Here is a 20067-nt window from a genome sequence, read left to right as displayed (position 1 = left end):
GACTGGGAGATGAGTGCCTGGACAGTTGCTCAGCAGAAAGGGATCTGGGTGTGCTGGTCAACAGTAAGCTCAACGTGAGTCAGCAGTGTGACCTGGCAGCCAAGATGGGCAATGGGCAAACTGGGTATATTTTGGGGTACATTAAACATAGCAGAGCCAGCCAGTTAAAAGAGGTGATCCTCCTGCTATATTTAATGTTTGTTTGGTCTCACCTTGAATATTGTGTGCAGTGCTGGGATCCACAATATAGAAAGGATGTTAAGGACAGAATCACAGAATCATCTAGGTTGGAAGAGACCTCCAAGACCATCTAGTCCAACCTCTGACCTTACACTAACAAGTCCTCCACTAAACCGTATCACTAAGCTCTACATCTAAACATCTTTTAATGACCTCCAGGGATGGTGACTCAACCACTTCCCTGGGCAGTCCATTCCAATGCCTAACAATCCTTTCAGTAAAGAAGTTCTTCCTAATATACAACCTAAAACACCCCTGGCACAACTTTAACCCATTCCCCCTTGTCCTGCCACCAGGCACGTGGGAGAATGGACCAACCCCAACCTCTCTACAGCCTCCTTTAAGGTACCTGTAGAGACCGATAAGGTTGCCCCTGAGCCTCCTCCAGACTGAACAAGCCCAGCTCCCTCAGCTGCCCCTCGTAGGACTTGTTCTCCAGACCCCTCACCAGCTTCATTGCCCTTCTCTGGACTCACTTGAGCACCTCCATGTCCTTCTTGTAGAGAGGGGCACAAAACTGAACACAGTACTCCTTGAAAAAATCCAGAGGGCAATAAAGCTGGTGAGAGGGCTGGTAGGCATGTCCTATGAGGAGAGGCTGAAAGCACTTGAGTTAACTTCTCTGAAGGAAGACAACAGCTGACCTCATTTCTGTCTACAACTTCCTCTCTTCTTTTCCAACAAGGGGAAGTGCTGGCCTCTGCTTCCTGGTCACTAATGACAGGATGTGTGGGAATGGCACAAAGCTGCACCAGGGAAAGTTCAGGCTGGACATTAGTAAAAAAAATCTTTACTGTGAAGGTGGTCAGTCCCTGAAACAGGCTTCCTAGAGAGGTGGCTGATGCCCCCTGCCTGCCAGTGTTCAAGAGACATTTGGACAATGCCCTCATTAATACACTTTAACTCTTGGTTAGCCCTGAAGTAGTCAGGTAGTTGGGCTAGATGATCTTTGAAGGTCCCTTCCAACTGAACTATTGTAAATAAATAAATAAATAAATCTTTATTTGTACTTCAAAACTGAAAATAAAGAAGAAAAACTAGTTGGGCAGCTGCCACAGTCTTTTTTTGACAGGGCTGGCCCTACATGGTGTAGCTTTAGACTGTTCCACCCTCGTCACCCTCTTGTTGAGTAAAAAGCTGTTAAGGACCCTGTGAGTTGTATAGAAGCCTGCTCTTCTAAGATGTTCTGCATACTGTGGTAAAGGCCAGATCTTTTCAAATCAGCTTCTTTTCACTTTGAACACATACGCCATTACTTAGAACAGACTTGAACAAAATCTTGACACTGTTTCAAGGCAAAATTTGCTACTGACATCAGTAGTGAGAGATTAAGAAACAGAATTTTTATTAACAACCTGACACACACATTTCCAAAAGAAACAGGAATAACACTTTCTAGGCTCACCTATTGAGCTCTGATTTATGGTGGATATTTTTTTCTGAAAGTACATTACATACATAAGTTACAAAGAAAAAGCAAAGTGAAAATAAAAGGTAATGCACTTGCAGCATGAGTTATGATGTTGATTTTTATACTCGGTGCTCAAGAACATTTCACATCAGAAACCTTTTCCTTCACATTCTCCATCTGTAGATGTGTTTCCGAATACAAATACTTAAAGAAATCTCTCAGGAAGCACTGCAGAATCAAGCACCTTCTGAATGCTGAAACACAAACAAGCTGCAAGCTTTTTATCTGTTTTTCTACTTAAACTTTGGTAACATTTAAAAAACAACAACACCACCACCACACACACACAATAAATAATCAAGATTCATGCATATTTAGACCTGGCTTGCACATGCTCTTTAGTACACAGGAAATATAGGTCAGGTTACTCTTCCTGGTGTATACACAGTAATTTTACTAGTTCATGAGAGAGACTAGCACTTATACCTAACATGTACTGATATAGATATACTACAAATAACCTTAACAAATCTGTCTCAATTGTAATATCATAATTTATCAAGTGTAAGGACTACTTGGACATCGTGATGCTCTGACACAGTGCATGACTTCACTTCGTGACATGCAGTGCTGTCACAGCAGAGTTCAACCCACACACTCTTCCTTGCAGGACTTTGTCTTTTTTTCCCCTCCCACTGAAAACACGGTGGTGCTTTTCTGTTTTGTTTTGATTTTGGACCTTGTCAGCACTGCTTTTAGATCAGACCCATGGAAAATTTTACATGTTCCACCCCCCAAGAATGATCTTTCATTGAAAAGGTTACTAAGAACTGAACAGTAACTGTAAAAGATGCCCCTTCCACTTTTTTCTTTTTTTGTAAATTCACAGTTGCTTTGACATAGAAGCAGCCTTACTCTGTATTCCCTAGGATAAACAGAAATGATTTCATCGGACATGCAAAATGAACGTGGGGAGATGGTCACACAATATCAAAAATTGAGCAAGAAATTCATATGTGAAACTATGCCTTCTGACAGCTGGTACTTTTCTTTATTGTCTTTTTCTCTCCCCCTGCTGTTGCTGTCTCAAGGGCACGATTGAAAAACTGGGAAGTGAATGTCAGAGTTTGCAAGCAGCAGAAGTATGTCTCAGTGGCTTGAAACAAAATCCATTTGACTCTTAATATCACCTGTGGGGTAGGGGAAGAAGAGAGAGAGTATACTCTGGCAGTAACATAATCACCATTTTGAAAACATTACCCAGGACAGCCATGTACTTACTGTCTTGGCCTAGCTAACTCACCTACTCTCTGCTTCCCCAGACATTTATTGCACTGGCTTCCAGCCATACACCTTCAGTAAACTGCGCTGTCTTGGACTGAAGCTATTTCACCTTCAGCATAATCTTAGCTACTCCAGAATCAGCTCTATAGCAAGTTAACATGAATTTTCTGATGTAAACACAGAAGGGACAGCACAGCTACCACCACATCTCAGAAATGCAGTAGTGTTTAACAATACACATTTAAAAAGTGGAAGCGTGTGCAAGGTAAACATACATTTTTCAAATACTTTTCACATCATCACAGTAGTAGCTTTTCCTGTTAGGCAAGTTTAAAGAAATAGATTCTCCATTTAATTAGTTACTCTGATTAGTTCTCTGTCAAAACATTTCTCTGTGCTTCCTTCACCCTGTCCACACTTGAATGTTAAAGTTACTGCAATTAAAATACACATTGCAAAATACTTCTATTAACTAGTCCCACACCTATACCCCTTGTTGTCCATCCTTAAAGCTTTTTGTAAGCAGAAAAGTTTCCAGTCACAGCAGAAGGATATTACCACAGCTGTTAACCCAAAAGGATGAACTAAATTGATGAATAGCACAAGGAGTACAGAATTATTCACATACAAATTCAAGTAACCAGTTTTAAATCTACCATGACAGACTGAGATTAAAACTTCCTCGTAACAATCATCCTAACAACAAAGCCTGTGATTATGAAGAATGTGAGTTGTCTTCGCCAGAAACTAATTTCCTCTGTACAGCTTGAAAATGAAGCTGCCTACTGCATATGGGATCAGTCTACCAACACAGATATTAATCACCATTCTCCCAATAAACAAACAGATCTTATCTGAACGATTTACGAATAACTACTTTTCACACAGTGTAGAAGTTAAACAATTTTAAGAAAGCTCTTAGCTAAAAACTCCTTTGTAATTGTTTCTCTTTCTCCAGAGACCGTCTGTTCTAGAAGACTTACTCCTGCTACATACATATATTTTTCTGAGTAAAGTAACCAGCAGTTCTGAGTCAGAGCAAGCAGTCAGTTGTAGAGCTACACAATATGGTTGTTTTCTCTCAGCAGGTCTAAGAGTTAGCAGCCTAACTTCAACACTGAGGTATAGTTAAGCATGTGTAATTTTATGATTTAATTACTCTATTGCTAAGGAATCTGCTACCTGGGCAACACACTGCCCTTTCTATGTTTGGTGTAACTGTAACATTTGAAAATGCTCTCACAACTTCAAAAGCTGAGTTTTAAAAGTTAAAAGGTAATAGAGCTTTTCAGTTTTGAAGTTGTGACACTTCCAAATTTTTATTTAGGCTGATTTTAGAAATCTGAGCTGTGCTGTAAAATTGCATCTTTAATTAGTGTAGGTTTTATACATTCATTCTGATCACCATTGATCTTAGCTTGTACATTTCAGCTTTTGGACCAATGGCTCCTTGTATTTAGTGCAATTTTAATTTGGAGTTTCCAGTTTTTATTGCTTAGGTTACAAGGGGAAGCAATGTAAGAAGTTATTATTCTCCACCCACAGATTTCTTCCTGTTATAATTTGAAAAAAAAAAAAAAAAGTCAAATAATTTTATTTTGCTTTTTACTAAATTATTTTGGGTTTGCTTACCTGCAAATCAGATTTTGGAAGAGTACTAAGTTACAAAAATGGCCTCCCACCACCCCAAATTGTTCTTTTCATTTAACTGTTTAAAATAGCCTTTTATCACCTGAGGTACCATCTTACAGTGATGGGGAAAAGGTTAGTTGGTTTCTTTGTTCTTAAAGGGGAAGAAAATATTTTTTTTAGGACAAAATACTTTATTTTTTTCCAAATCATGTTTAGACAGATGTAGCAAGAACAAAGTACAGTACAAAAAATGACTCATGGCCTCCACTAGTTCATAAAGCACTAATCAAATACCTAATGTTTTGTCAAAGTTCTGTTCAGTCCAATACACATTTTTGATATTACAGAGGTAATGCCCACTTTACAGTGGCATCAGATGAAGTTTGCAAAACCATTATAACACAGTCACTAGTACTTGCTCTATAAATATACCAGCTTTCGACATGGTTTTATTTTACTCCAAACACATTGAGTGTAGTCTGAAGTCAAGTATAAATATCTTTCCTTGTGTCAGGAGTTCAGCACTAAGCTCAACAGGTTTGCATGGAATCTACCAAAACTCTTTCTCGCGTAAGTATTTATAGCAAGATAGGAACTTTTACCACCAGTCAATCCAAACAATGCTCATTGCCTGTAACTCCTCTTTCAAAATGGAGAAGATGCACATAACTTGATGGCACTAAATGAATATACTTTTCTTCATGAAACCCTGAACAGCTTTTTTGTTACCTTTCAAAACTAATTGTGAACTACAGTGTGTTACATGCCAAACATGAAAGGAATGTTTGACAGTTCAGAAACTGTCAAGGTTTCTCCTCCCATGCCATCTTTGCAGAGAAGGATAAAATAAATCAGCACAGACTGTGATCTCTACTTCAGTATTCTAGCATTAAAGAAAATTAGAAGGCAGGCATTTTTTCCCCTCCTGCAAAATTAATTTAGTCAACATAAGTGGGAGTGAAGCATTTGACAAATTCTATACACAATGTATGTTGCGCCAAAAATAATAGTCCCAGCTTGTACTTTTACTTTAATGCCAATATTAATTCCACAGATATCTCAAGAATCTAATGTATCTCTTGTGACCATCTATTTTGTAGTGCAAATCTCATTTTGGTCAATCTTGTTTCCCCTTTCTATCTAAACCATTTAGAAAAAGCTAAGAGTGAAGTTTGTAGATAGACATAACTAGGGCACCTACTACATTTAAGGCTCGAGGATGCAAGAATAAAGGGCATGAGGACAAAAGGGGCACATCTCTCCCATGTAGTGGAGTACAGTGCAAAGAGCCCCAAGCCAGCTGAGACTCCAGCCAGCCATTCCATGCAATGCAGAATAGTGGCATTACATTTGCAAAGAGGACAGGTCTAAACAGCCTAAAGTCAGCTTTATTGTTTCCATGCAGCAAGCTTTAGCACCTCTGCACTGGTTTTCCTTCTGCCAGAATAAGCACGGGGGAAGATGTTTTTTCATCAGATCTTTGCAGTCTTTTCTGGCACCCCACTTCATAGTCTGGAAACGCTTCTTATCTTATTGTTTTGCTAAGGTTGGAAAATCCAATGCCAACACACGTCATTAAGACTTTTTCTCCACCCTTGTGTTCTTCTTCAGGGGACTTCGTTTCAATTTTAAACATGATCTGGAAGAAGCTTCTCAGGTGTCGCAGAAATTCAATTCTGAGGGAGAAAAAACAACAGAATTTAAGAAACAAAACAGAAAGCCCACCAGCAGTACCTACTAGGGCTGATTCCAGCAGTAAGCACAATGAGTACAATAAGCAGGAGAAGATTGCTTAGTACAGAGAAATAAACCTACAAGCTCCAAAAATTCTTACTTGCATTGTTGCTAGTGACCCCTACTGAAATCACCATGTGCTCTATATAAGCAGACAGAGAAGGAATGCCTGCCAACAGCAAGACAAACAGTGGTGAAGGAAGAAATGTGATTAAGGAAGACAGGAGAAAAAAAAAAGTGTAGCCAGGCAAGGTCACTTACCCATGATGTTGACTCTCCACCAGGGCCATGTGAACCCAGTACTAATCCATGGTAATCATCTCCCAGTATTTAAAGCAGAAATAAAAGATGAATAGGAATAGCCAAAAGGTTTGCTACGTCAAAAAAGAGATATCAGATCCTAAAGTGTGTTTGATTTGTATTGCTAACTATTCCACTTCTGGGTTATGTGTTTCTTTCGAATCACTTCCAGATTCTTCATTCTTCCTGTTTTTTCAGACTGGATATTACAAAAAATTTATTTCCTGTGAGGGTGGTCAAACACTGGAACAAGCTTCCTAGCAAGGTGATTGATACCCCATGACTATCGGTGTTCATCTGAATAATGCCCTTTAATTTAAGTGTGCCATGAAGTTGTGAGACAGTTGGACCCGATGATCTGTGTAGGTCCCTTCCAACTGAGCTTTTCTGTTCTATTCTCTGCTGATTTTCAGGAGAAAAAACCCAAAGTAGTTTCCTTTCATCATTTTAGAAGGGGGGCATAAAGAGACTAAATGGACACAGTACTTCTAAATGCATACTGACCACAGGAGCAGCAACAGAAAAAATAGTGAAAAGCATAAAAAAGAACTAACAAATAAAAACAGCAAAACAAACAAACAAAAAAACAATTGAAGGCGACATTCTTACTAGCTTCTTCAAAACAGGAAATAAGCAGTTGCACCAAAGTGTTACAAATATAAAAGTAATAATTGCTCATGACAGAATTCTAGTCTCTTCAAGTCACAGTCACAGGCAAGTCTGCAGCCTTGAACTAATATTTAATCTCCTACATCAATTAGCATGTAGTATTTTTAGGCTAAGTTCCAGTCCACACATTTGTGCAGCTGGCACTCTGAAAAAAAGCCTCTGCTTTGCAAGCTAAGAACATCATCACAAGCTTATCACACTTATGTCATAAACCTAAATCAACAGAAAGTACCCACAAAATGCTAAGGAGTAGACCAAGAGCACAGTACAGTCCTCACTTAAACATCACAGGGCCTCCTGGTACCTCTTAATCACAGAAATTCAGGAGTATCCGAACATGAAGCACAGCGAGAGCTGCAGGAACAGAATTTGCTTTACCCACATGAGTATTGCTGCTCCTGTGCTTGGATACATACACGGGGAGAGGAGGGACACAGCAGTAGCTTGGCAAAGAGAGGCTGCTGTTACCGACACTGGTCTGTGCTTGGTAAGATGTGTGATTAATCTCTGGAGCAGTCAGCTGAATACCTCTGCAGGGTGAACATGGGCACATGGCTCCTTCAGTTATGTAAACCTTTTCACCTCACCTTCCTGGCTTAGTGACCAGCAAGTTATAGGCATGAGCTCTCATTTCTTGAATGGGTTAAGAGTTTAAAGGACAAAATTAAGAGTGCCTTTCTGCCATGCCTCCCCAGCTGCAAGGGTTCTGGTTGCTGCTATAATAGGCAAATGGGCATACGTTGGCACAAATGCTTCAGTAAAGCTGACAGGCAAAAGCTATGTACCAGCCTCCTTGTTAGCTGGGTCCTTTCCCAGAGCTTTGGCAGTGTGACATGCAAGCAGCCGAGCCCAAAACAGCAGGAACACAGTGTTGAATAGCAAGGAGGGCACAGAACAAGCTGCACAAATGCTGCACAAAGGCAGCATGGAACCAAAATCTTTGGGGAAAAATCTTTGGAGCTGACCAGCAAGATCTGCAACATGTTCATGGGATTGGTTCAGCCTGTACCTCTCTGTATGTTTGTAGGCTTCCATGCCGATCTGCCTATTCTTTTGAGTAAAGACAGAGTGAAAAAGCAAAAGGGCTTTGCCACAGTCTCGGGGTAAATGAGACAGGCTTAAGGGAATGGGAAGGGAGGAGAGGCTGCCTGGAGACCAGGAAGGAGATTTGCGAGCAGTGGGAAGAGGTAAGAACTCTGGAAACGGGACAAATAGAGGGGTAAGAGACAAGGATAAGTGACAAAATGAAGTAGGAAGTGGGTTGGTATTAGCTTGAGGCTGATACAGGTTAGGTATGGGAAGGTCTACATCCCAAATAAGAGAGGTGGCTGCACCAAACACACATGTACAGACCAGAGGAGTGATGGAAGGACTGAGAAGTATAGCACAGTTTGTTTTGCTGGAATTTTAGTCTGTATCTTCAGGCAGAAGAACAAGGCAGAGCTTAACACTTTCCTTTAAGCCAGGCTAATTGAGCCACACCTGAGATATTCCTCAGGGCAAGCCACCTCCAAATTAAAAATCATTGTACTACCATAAAAAAGAAAAAAGGCATAAAGTCTGTTTACAGAATTGCCATCTTTTCCCAGAAGCCTGCTAAACAGCAAAGATAACACATCCACTTCACACATTTTAGCTTGCTGTCATGGCAAAATGACCAGCTTGCCAATCACCACCAGAGAAGAACTGGGCACCAACAACAGCTTCTTTGCTCCTCTACCCCAAAAACAGAGCAGGGCACAGGGGAGCTCACTCACAGTCCCCCCAGACTGCCCATCACACCAGGGGACACAAGGGTGCCAGAGCTGACCCTGCCAGACCTGGCCTGAAGTCTCTGCTCTCAAGCCCAGACCAAGTTGCTCCTGAGTACCAGATCCCAGCCCCCATCTGCTGCCACCCTGGCCCATTATGTGGGGAAGGGGAGGCCTTGATCATGGCCCACCCAGGGGAGGAGGGAGAAAGGGCAAGTGAGAGAGCAGGGGGGCTGTGCCTATTCCCACTCCCTCTGGCTGAAACCCCTAAACAGCCTTGGAGCCAGGTCTGGAGGTCAGCTTAATGGGGCTGGGGTAGGACACTAGCATGCCTGCAGTGAGTGTCTGTGCCATGAGCCATGCCACAGGCCCTGCCCAGCCAACAGTTACTTCCCTGGTGGCAGCCGAATAAACACCAATGGTGATGGTGGAGCAGAGGCAGGTGCCACCTTCTGTGGCAAGTCTTCCCTCAGGCTGTGGCTTTTCTTCCTTCTTTCTTTCTATGACTGCCTTTTCTTCCTTCATTCATCTCGGTCTTGTCAAGTTTTCCCCTGACATTTTTGGTGGCCTGCATGCCACAGCTCTTGAGCAGTTCTCAAACACAGTTTGTTCGTACTTGTGCTCCAAAGTTTTTTCCTCCCTGAGGCCACTCAGGCTGGTAGTTGTGCTTTCTTGCTGCTCTCCTTCAGTGTCCTGCTTCATGCCAATTCACCTGCATGCAGACTAGCCCATCTTGCAAGACCCTCATTTCTTGCTTGATTTAAAGTGCGTTGTTGTGCACAATTCAGCAAGGTGGTGGCACAGGCAGCACCCAGTATTAAGCTCAGCTTGACAGACATGCACTCACTTCTGTGAAATCTGGAATACATTATAAGAGAAGATGATCCAGATGGCCACAGACCAAGTGGCCTTTGTGGGACTGGAGTCCCTCCTCAGGACAGCACTGCTCACGGCATTACCTCCACATTAGCAGGGGCAAAGGATCTGCTAGGGAAATGCACAGATGTGGAACACATTTCCTCATTGTGGTGGATGTATCCCAGAGTACCATATTCCCCTCACAGTGCTCTAATCCACCAGCTGAACTGTCACATCCATGCTATGCTGTGCTACACAGGGAACTTAACCTAGTGTATATGGTTTATACACTCCAGCTTTGGAGTCTGGAGGTTAAAGTGTTAAATACAGAGATGTCACAGTCCCAAGAGAGGGAAGGAGAGACAATGAAATGGAACATGACAGTAATTTAGTTCAAAAACTAAATTGTGCATTTAATGAGCCGCTCAAGGGCCAAATTTCTTAACCCTTTACCAGCTGCTTTAGTGAGGGCATGAGGGTACTGAGGAGTTGCATGATCTCATGTAACACATGCTGCTCCAGAATGTCTGCTCCTGACCTTCATCCCTGCCATGCACTACCTAGACTGGCAGAACTCACAAGCCACCCATTTGAAATCAGCCCGCTTACAAAATAAAATAGCGTGTTTGCATGACTTGTATGGTATTAAAAAAAGGGTTGAGCAATGCATGTCATTGCTTTGTTTCACCTGCTTAATTGTGCACTTCAAACACTGGTATTTACTACTTTGTATGCCTTTCACATGCATATGCTCTTCAGATGGGATTACTTTACCCCTGCAATGGAAAGCTTTTCTGTCCTCCCCCTCAAAATCTGATGAATGTTGTTTCCAAGATAATAGGTGTTGAGAATAGCAGTTAGGCAATTTCTAGATCTCATGTGATGGCACCACCATTCTTCAGTTATCACAGTACTGTACCTTTCACATATACAGCACCGGTACCATGATAACCGAAAAAGGACAGTTCATAGTCTTATTGTTTGACACCATTGCCAGATAAACAACCCCCGCCCCCATCTTGCTTAAAGAAAAAACGCCTTAGTCTCTATGAATAACTGTCAGCCACTCATCATTCTGCTAGAGCAAATGAAATTTTTGATGCTGGATTCCCTTTACCTACCCGCGTGTTGAAACTAACAATATGAGAAATTTATTCTTTTTGTATCCTCTGAACAAGTACCAGCCACAGACAAATCTTTAACAAAATTCAAGACTAAAGGACATGACTAAACTCCACTGTTTGACAGGGCTAGAGCTTTGGGGCTGCACACAGTTCCAGAAAGTGAACTCTTGAGCTTTTTCCTTTGGACAGTCACAGCTTTAACATTTGGCTAGCCATTCAAAACATGCCATTTAATGCCACAGCTCCAGAGAAATCACTAGGAAAACAAGGTAGCGTATGCTAGGCAACAAAAAGCTAACTGACGTACGCATACAATACGAGACCAACAACCAACAACAAACTCCATCTCTGTAATTTTCATTGCCTCAGAATCAGGAATAATATAGAACAGTAAGGAAATAATCTTCTAACATGTAGAAATAAGTATAAGGTAACTTACACCACCTGTCTTACTTGAAGATGGGTACAAGTTGTTCTGTTGTTCTGACTTAGACAATATCTTCCCTACAGAAAAATATCTGCCATAAAACTACCAAATTAAACAGGACTAGGTAATTAAACTGAACAAAAACAACTTACGTGTATGGAGACAGAGGTCCTAACAGGACTTTGGAAACATCCTGTTGTCCAAGGGTCATGAGCAGCAGAGCAAGGCTCTGGTTTGTTGAATCTACACAGCCTCCCTGCAAACCAAAATGTTTTAATAATTAATCTCTGTACAAACCAGAAATTGGGATGGGAAAAGAGTAACAGAGGAGAAAGATATACTTAAAAAAGGCTTTATTAGTGCTCTCAATTTTCATGGTCCAAAAAGATAAAAATCTAGATTTTGTAATGATGATAAATTAATTTCACTTGACAAGCTGGGAAAGGAACAGAACTCAACCAAAAACCAATAACCGTGTCACACTAAAAAACCCACCCATTTTTCCTAACTTGTTCTCTTCCAACACTACAAAATCGAAACATTTCTGAACTCTAATAACAACCATGAGCAGGAAGGTGACATGAACATTTGCATTTCCACTCTTTGTAGTAAACTGAAAATAACTTAATAAACTGTAGCACAGCACATTTGAAGATGACAGGATTTGCAGTACCTTATGATAAGTATAAAGTATTACATTTAGACAAATAATAGTTCAGCCTTAGCAGCTGCAAACAGTAAGTTAAAAACTGATTGACATACACCCTCCTAAACCCCTACTGTTAATTTTTGTGGTTTTGCATATCTATAATGGAATGGAATATTTTTATTGCTTTGTGAAAGAGCCACTATGTAGAACTACATATATGACAGTCAAGTAAGTACAAGAATCAGTCATACGTGCACGGTAAATTGTTTTGTATGCAGAAAGTGTTAACTACTATGATAAATATAAAAATTAGAATATCCAAATTAGGCTTTCATTGTTTACAAAACTTGAACAAATTAAAAGGGTAGCCTTCAGTCAATACTAGTGCAGGGAGAATTTACTAGGTATGACTATGCAAACACATAGAAAATAGGAAAATTTCTGACATAAAATTATTTTGTATTTTCCTCATGTTCATCCTGATCCAAAGCCCCATGAAGTCAGTGAACAGTTTTCTGCAGATTAAGAACTGATGCTAAACCCTCTGAACAGGCTCTCTGGAAAAAGCAAAACTGCAGAGCCATCCTTTTAAAACTGAACTCTCTAATGAGGTAAACTGGCAACTACCTTTCTGGGCAAAGAGAAAACTGTCATCATTTTCTAGCTATCACCATTCAAAAAGGCAAAGGAGGAGCAAAATAAATTTTGGAATAAATGGATTTTTTAAAAAAAGGGTGTGACAACTTGATTACACTTGCCCAGTAAGAGTACAGAAAGAAGGACCTTTCCAAGGAGAGATATCAAATGTTTAAGTTTCAAGATGGCCTTGTATCTGTATGAGAAGCCTCAGTCCCATCCCTTTAAAAAAAACAAATTCTGCACTTCATTTAACAGGTAGTATACCACAATGAAGGAAACATCTTCATTACGTATACCACCATGATCTAAATCATAGAAACACACTTTTACAGCAGCCCTTGTCATTTAAACTACGTGAATCTACCACACCAATGTTGAGAGGTTCACGTATTCAACCTAATGCTATCTGACCTATTATATAAAAAAGCTTCAATCAGCAGAGACTACCATGTCCTGTATGATATATCAACACATGATGCATCCATCACATCTTAGTTGCTAACAAGATCTCCCTTGCTGCAATGAGTCAGTCATCCCTACTATTAAGCATTAGCAATGTATTGTCATGCCCATTCCCACATAGGCTGTTGCCATACAGGCAAATTAAGTTATTTGTTTGTAATCTAATGCTGACAGAACAGTAGCTTGTGTCAACTTAAATACAAAGAAATGCCACTCCCAGGGAGGCCAACTTTTCTCCCTCAATCTACCTGCTGCTTACTCAGGAGTGCAAAAAGAACAATCCTCCCACTAGAAATGGGATGGGCAAAGTCAGAGCCAAACTGCTGACATTTGTTCCAAAACAGCTGTCACTGTTACCAGCCTAGGATGCAGCTTGTAGTTCATGTTGATTCAGTTTATGGTAGTTTCTCCATTACTGTTTCCATTGACAACAGAGACGGATCCAGGACATAAGTAGAGACAAAGGCCACTTAAAATCCAGTCAATTTTGAAATGCTGCAATGCAAATATCACAGTCTACATGCATGAACAAAAATAACTCTGGGCATTTGACAAAAGTGTTTTGAAAAGGATTATTCTCCAGAGCTTGAACCCAGCTTTAATTAAGTCTTGCTAACAACTTTAGGATAAACACAATTTTCTCTCTTACATGTGTGGTGTATACTTGCATGCCTCAATACACCCTGAGGTGTATCATTCATTAGGTGAAATGCAAAACTGTTTTCAGAGGGATAGAGCTGAGACATATCGCACTGAAGCAAGGTCGTCTTCAAAGTTAAGCCTTCAATGAAATGCTTCACTTGTATTACCTCTAGTTACACAGAACAACAGCCTTACCCCTTATGCCCTCCGAAGCTCCCGTAACAACTGCAACTTTTCTCACAGAAGAGCTCAGACTTAATTAGGTATTATATCCTCCCCAATTTCCCCTGATCATTAGGGATATAAGCATTCATTTTGTTTCCAGTTCTTCCAGGCCCTTCCACTCTGCTGATCACCTACTATATAAAGTTCCCATGACTAGCTCCTTTCAAATGCGTAAAAGGATGCCTTTTTTATTGCCCTTCCACAATTAAGCTTAGGTAAGAATTGCATAGAGATTTCTAAAGACAAAACTAGTCACTCCACGTCCCTCTTTCAGGGCCCCTGTAACTAGCACTGTGCCATTTACTATTAGTCAATTAGCTCTGATATCCTTCCTTCAACAAAGATACATTAAAAAAAGCTCCACAGATTCCCAGAATCACATGCCCTCTTCAATTTCTTTTTGAAGGTTTAGTAATAGGCACATTTAGCACTTAGCACAGCAAGACTCAAATCCTTAGATTTACTAGGTGGTAAAGTTCATCTAATAGCAAGCATTAAGCAAGCACTTTAAGAGATGCCTGTGAGCCCCTTTAAACAGTAATGAACTCCAGTAGCAGTGTGGGTGACCCTGACTGCTAAAACGCTCTGCAGAGAATCATCTTTGATGCTGCCAGGATGCTCTTTTATAACAAAACCTCTCCAGCCCCCGCAGCACAGTACCTACAGATAAGGCACAGATGGAGAAACAGTTTCAAGCAGTAAACAGGCAATTGAAGCACAGGGAGAACAATTCTCCCAAGCCCTGTTTTCAGTGAGTACCAAGTGTAAAGAGAGTGGGTCTTAAGGACTTCCTGCTCAAAGCAGTCTCTTCTTGTCCCATGCATAACTTTCCCAACTTTTTACTGTTTCTCCAGACATGTTATATAGGCAAAGAAACAACAACATAATACACAGTACCTTCAAAACACGCAAATATCACACACTTTGGAATGTTTTTATATCCTCTTTCGTGTCAACACTGGATCAAACTGACCCAAGCTTGCAAAAAAATATATATTTTTTTAAATTGTTGTTGAGCACTCTGTGAGAGTGTCATAACATAAATTCCTTAACTCAAGTGCCAACTTTGTCACAGAAGGCCACAGCTAGCAGCCTCGTTCACTAAGAGTCTGATCTTCAAAAACAGTGAAAACCCCTGCCCCATCAGTTAATCATTCAAAGACTTGTGTGTTCCCCAAACACCTCTTTCTGTTGTCCTGAGATATGTACTATCTGGGTTTGCTTTGCAGAATTTGACTGAACACATTTACTGGCTGCAGTATGTCCAAAACTAAAATCATCTAGTCATGGCCTTTTCAGTCTTCTTTGTTTTGGTAGTTCTGACTTCTGACTCTGCAGAAAGTATATCATCTGGACAGACTCCCAGCAGTAGTTTCAATCTGTCAAGTGCTGGATGATTATTTTCAAGGGAAAAGAGTAGCTATTGCTGCTGATAAAAACATGTAGAAATTGGATTTGCAGGCCTGCTTGAACATCTTTTCCAAAAGGTCTACACAAAGTAACAGGTGTACTGAATTTTACCTGTTTTTTTTTTTTTTGTTTGTTTGTTTGTTTTAAAGTAAGATTTTCCAATTCACCCCTCAAAAATAGCTAACTGTTGCTACACAATTGCTAGTAGAAACTTAGAGATGGTTTCACTGGCTGTCAGCTCTCCATGCATGCTAGACTTTCAAATACAAGGGGTCTGACCTGCACCCAGGAAAAAAAAGTTGTTTGTGGCACTTCTGAGACAAGAACCCTGGACTAGAAATGATCCTTTGCAGTTTTACCAGTAACAGCATTGCCAGTCTGTATAGACAGAAGAGTTCTTGCAAACCTGTAACAGTACTTGTATTCTTTGTCTCTCTGAATGACACTGTCCTTCGTAAGCATCTATATAGCTGTTTGGAAAGGCAAACTGAAGAATATTTTTGGAATCTTTTTCATTACCTGCATCTAAGAGGAGAGGGAAAGTCTAGCAACATGGTGCATTTAAGACAAGTTTTAGACACAGAAGGGAATACATGAAATACTTTTCAGTGGAAATGCTAGGGTTATATTTGAGTTCCAGCATACACTGAAAAAATAAAGAAATAGTTGAAGACTGGAACAAGTGGACAAGTTGGTAATTCAGACAGATGAAGATGTGTTGGCAGCAGAGAAAGCAAAAGATAACAGATGAACAACCTATCCACTGGGATGAATGTAAAGTCTAAGACAAAGGGGCATTTTTATAACTGACTACATTACCTAAAACAGGTTATTATTAATGGTATTTTAAATAATTTGCCATGTCCTAACAGGTTATTCTAGTTCAGAGCAAATAAATCTTTATTTATTAACTCATTGAGTACAATCTGTAGATGGCTGCCTCCTAAAGGCCAAATGTGTTTTGTCAGCACTAACAACTGCTTATTTTAACATCTGTGGAGATACACAACATGAGTGGATAGCTTCTTTATTAAATCAGAAGCTCAGTAATTGCTAAATAATTTGTTAGACCGAGAGGTGGTCATCTATTAGAAGTCTCACCACAAATGAAAACAAGCATTTTAATAAAAATAATCATGCTGTGGGAAATTGTGATGCACTTAAGATTCTTACGGAAACTGTCCTACGTCCTTTCTAACAAACCAATTAGCCAGTTCCTCATATAACAAACCTCAGGACATTTGAGTTTGTTATTGCTACAGTGAAGTGGCCAGCACTGAGGCTAGCTACTTTTTTCCTTCCTTCCTCTTTCTCATATTTTCCCACTCACAAAATCCCATTCCCACTGCTAGTTTAAGAGCATTACCATTTATGTGTTATGATTAAAAATGTAAGGTGACCACATGAAGCCAAGTGACCTCTGCTGCAGACAGAAGGCAATGAAAGCAAAATTTGTCTCTGCTATGATCTGTAGTTAACATATCCTGGGCACAAGAATTAACATGGCAGAGTAACTCATTATACCAGTACGTGACCATTCAAAACCACTCCTAATCCGGATCAAGAATATGCTTGTAGCATAAAATCATTGCTCTGTTTGGAACTCAGCCTGTCTGAGGGTACTCTCCAAATCACCTGTTGCTTCATCAATGTATCATCACCTTCTTCCCCTTCAGCTATACACAGAAAACATATTGGCCACTTACCCTATAGATCTCCTCAAGCAACAGCTTAGCACAATTCTGGCCAAGTTCCTCAGGCAGCACAGCTGCTCCTTGGCCCTGAGGATTTGAGGCTAGCTCAGCACTGAGAAAAGTGCCATTGATGGTTTCTGCAATAAGGCACATGCCAAATCCTGGAGATCTGTAAGAAAAGTGCATTTGATTTGAAAACAAAATTGATTAAGAAGCCAAGAAGAAATGTCAACCTCCTCCTCAATTCACAGGCAGCCCCACTCATAAGACACTACGGGAAATGTGGACTTACTGACAAAATTCCTGTTTTATACATTTTGTTCATCCTGAAAAAAACAATAATTTAGAAGTTAAACCCAGTATCATTAGCACCAAATATACTGTGCTGGATATTCCTGGCACAAACTCTTTAAAAAGAAAAGTAACTAAAAAAACAAAACAATCAAACCTCAGAAATAACACTTTTTGTTAAAAAACAAACAAACAAAACCAACAGTATCTTTCATATTTACTTAACTAATCTTTGACGAACATTTCTAAAGTATCTGGAGTTTTTTCTCTGTCATGTTCAAAACCAAAACTGACTTTCTTTAGGGATCCATCCCTTTCCCTGGAAGCTTCACCATGTAGCAAGATCAGACCATAGTCCTAGCACCAAGAAAGAGGATGAAAGAACCTGATTCATACTACTTGAATTTCCAGTCACTTCTTTTCACTTACAGCTCAATACCATCCAGATCATTACAACCACACAAGAATTCTGAACATATAATTTGAAGAAAAAAAAATGCATTTTACTGAGAGTTTAGGATCCTAAAAAATGCTATTGTGAGTGTTAAACACTTTTGCTACAAGAAAGTAACAGATGTCTGAGTATGGCTTGCTGAGAAATCAAAGAGCTATAACAAGGGAAAAAAACACAAGATCGTTGTATTTATAGACTCTAGAAGAACACTAACAGCTAGCCATTCAAAATAAGGTTAACTTAACTTCCCTCCACTTACAGGACTTCCCACAGTTCTGGACTCCTGCTGCCTCCACTACTCAAACTTAATTAAAATAATGCCACTGACCCCAAACCTACCCAGAGTAGTGAGGAACACCACCACCACCACCAAATCACAAAAACAAAATCACCAGTAAACACATGTACTGGGTCTGGCTGGGATGGTGTTATCTTTCCCTGCAGTGGCCCATACAGTGCTGTGCTCTGCACCTGTAGCTAGAACAGCAATGGTATCAATCCAGTGTTGTGTATACTACTGAGCAGTGCTGGCACCGCATCAGGACTTCCTCCAGCCCCACAAGAACCAGCAGACTGGGGGTGGGCAAGAAGCAGGGAAGGGACATCACCAGGGCAGCTGACCTAAACCAACCAAAGGGATATTCCACACCATGTGGTGTCACGATCAGCAATAAAAGGTGGGAAAGGGGAAGGAGAAGGTGCAGCTCTTGTTACAAAGACTGTCCTCCCAAACAACTGCTACATGTCACGTCCTGCTTTCCACGACATGACTGAGCATTGCTCATTGATGGGAAGTAGAGAATTTTTTTTTCTTCCCTTTGTACTTCCACATGGTCTTTGCTTGTGTCCTCCCCACCCTGCCCCCCCCCCCCATCTTCTCTTCCCTTTAATTAAATTATCCTTGTATCAATCTTTGAGACTTTATTTCCTTCCCAGCATACTGTCTTCTCCCTGCTCTTCTTCTGATGAGGGGGAGTGAAAGAGTGCTTGTGGTGGAGTATGGCTGCCCAGCAGGGTAAAACCACCACAACACACTATTCAAGTGTCAAAGAAGAGTAAGCCCTTTACAGGCAATTCAGTAGGGAGTGAACAAAAAGCTATTTGTGATTCCCACATATATTCAACTGTCTGTACTTGCTAAGCAGCACAGAAGATATGCTAAAGATGTTTCTCTTCTTTCCTTACTCTGAAAGACTGAGAGTGATCTAGACAGCAAGACAAAATCACAGTCAAAGATGTTATTTCTTAGAGGCTACAGCTTCGACATATATTCTTTAGTAATTATACCTACTAGCAGATTTTGTTATCATTCAGTAGCATGTGGCAAACTGCCTAAAGAAAAAATAAAATCATCTAGTGCCTCATCCATATGCAGGCAGGATTAGGAAGTATCTGCACAAACATTTTTCTGTAAATTCTATAAACAGAACCAGGAAGTTTTTGTTCAGAAAAACATTACAGGTGGAAGAAGATGCTCAGATCTATTTCCTGAAGCTTTTGTCACTGTGCAAGGGATATAGAGTTCAAGATTCTGTATTCTGAAATCAGAGCTTGGTTTGGGCACAGATAGGCTACTGTTCTTACTCATCCCTGGCAATTAGCATTGGAAACGAGACGTGTTTTACTTTCCTTCCTTGTCCTGCCAACACATATACACACAAGTAACAGGAACCAGGTAATAAGAAAAGCTTTTCTGAAGTGTCACTATAATCATGCTCAATGAGATAGCACAGAAGCAGCAGAGAGTGACACGCATCAGCAAGATGGAAAGGGAAATTCATTTTTTCTTCCCATACTATTATGTATTCCTCTGCACTGGCCAATTGCGCAAGTAGAAAAAATAACGTTGCTACCCTAATTAATTTGAATTTTCCACTTTATAGGTATATATATATAAAAAAAACAAAAAAACAAAACAAAACCCCTAACAACAAAAGAACACACAAAGACCCCAAAAACTTCATACCTCCCCAAAAAAGAGGCTTCCAAATTTTGATTACCGTTAACAATCTGGAGCCACAAGACCTACTATCCTGGAATATTAAATATGATGGGGAATTAGAAAAGAGGAAAAATACTTTAAAGTCAGTAATTTTTATATGTGCACATTTATGAAACTAAAATAGTATCTTTAGGGTAATACTTCAAGGAGAAGAAACTGTGAAAAAGTG

General features: G+C 40.2%; 1 protein-coding gene across 3 annotated transcripts in view; it reads right to left on the bottom strand.

Moving 5' to 3' along the window:
* Positions 1 to 1575: 1575 nt before the first annotated feature.
* RCL1 (RNA terminal phosphate cyclase like 1) overlaps positions 1576 to 20067 on the bottom strand; it is a 34722-nt gene continuing 16230 nt past the window's right edge. The window contains exons 7-10 of one of the 3 annotated variants that reach the window (XR_014319331.1): positions 17164 to 17320; positions 11583 to 11686; positions 6563 to 6800; positions 6120 to 6243 (exon numbers count right to left, since the gene is read on the bottom strand). Coding sequence is in view for 2 of the 3 variants with exons in the window: in XM_082783015.1 (XP_082639141.1) it covers positions 9720 to 9879; positions 11583 to 11686; positions 17164 to 17320 (421 nt within the window). In the remaining variant the exon portion in view is untranslated. The other 2 variants (XM_082783016.1, XM_082783015.1) reach the window with 2 other exon arrangements.

Source organism: Aythya marila, assembly GCF_965140915.1.
Source record: "Aythya marila genome assembly, chromosome: Z".
Lineage (NCBI taxonomy): Eukaryota > Metazoa > Chordata > Aves > Anseriformes > Anatidae > Aythya > Aythya marila.
Note: the sequence above shows the minus strand (reverse complement) of the source record. Positions and strands in the feature narration are given on the sequence as shown.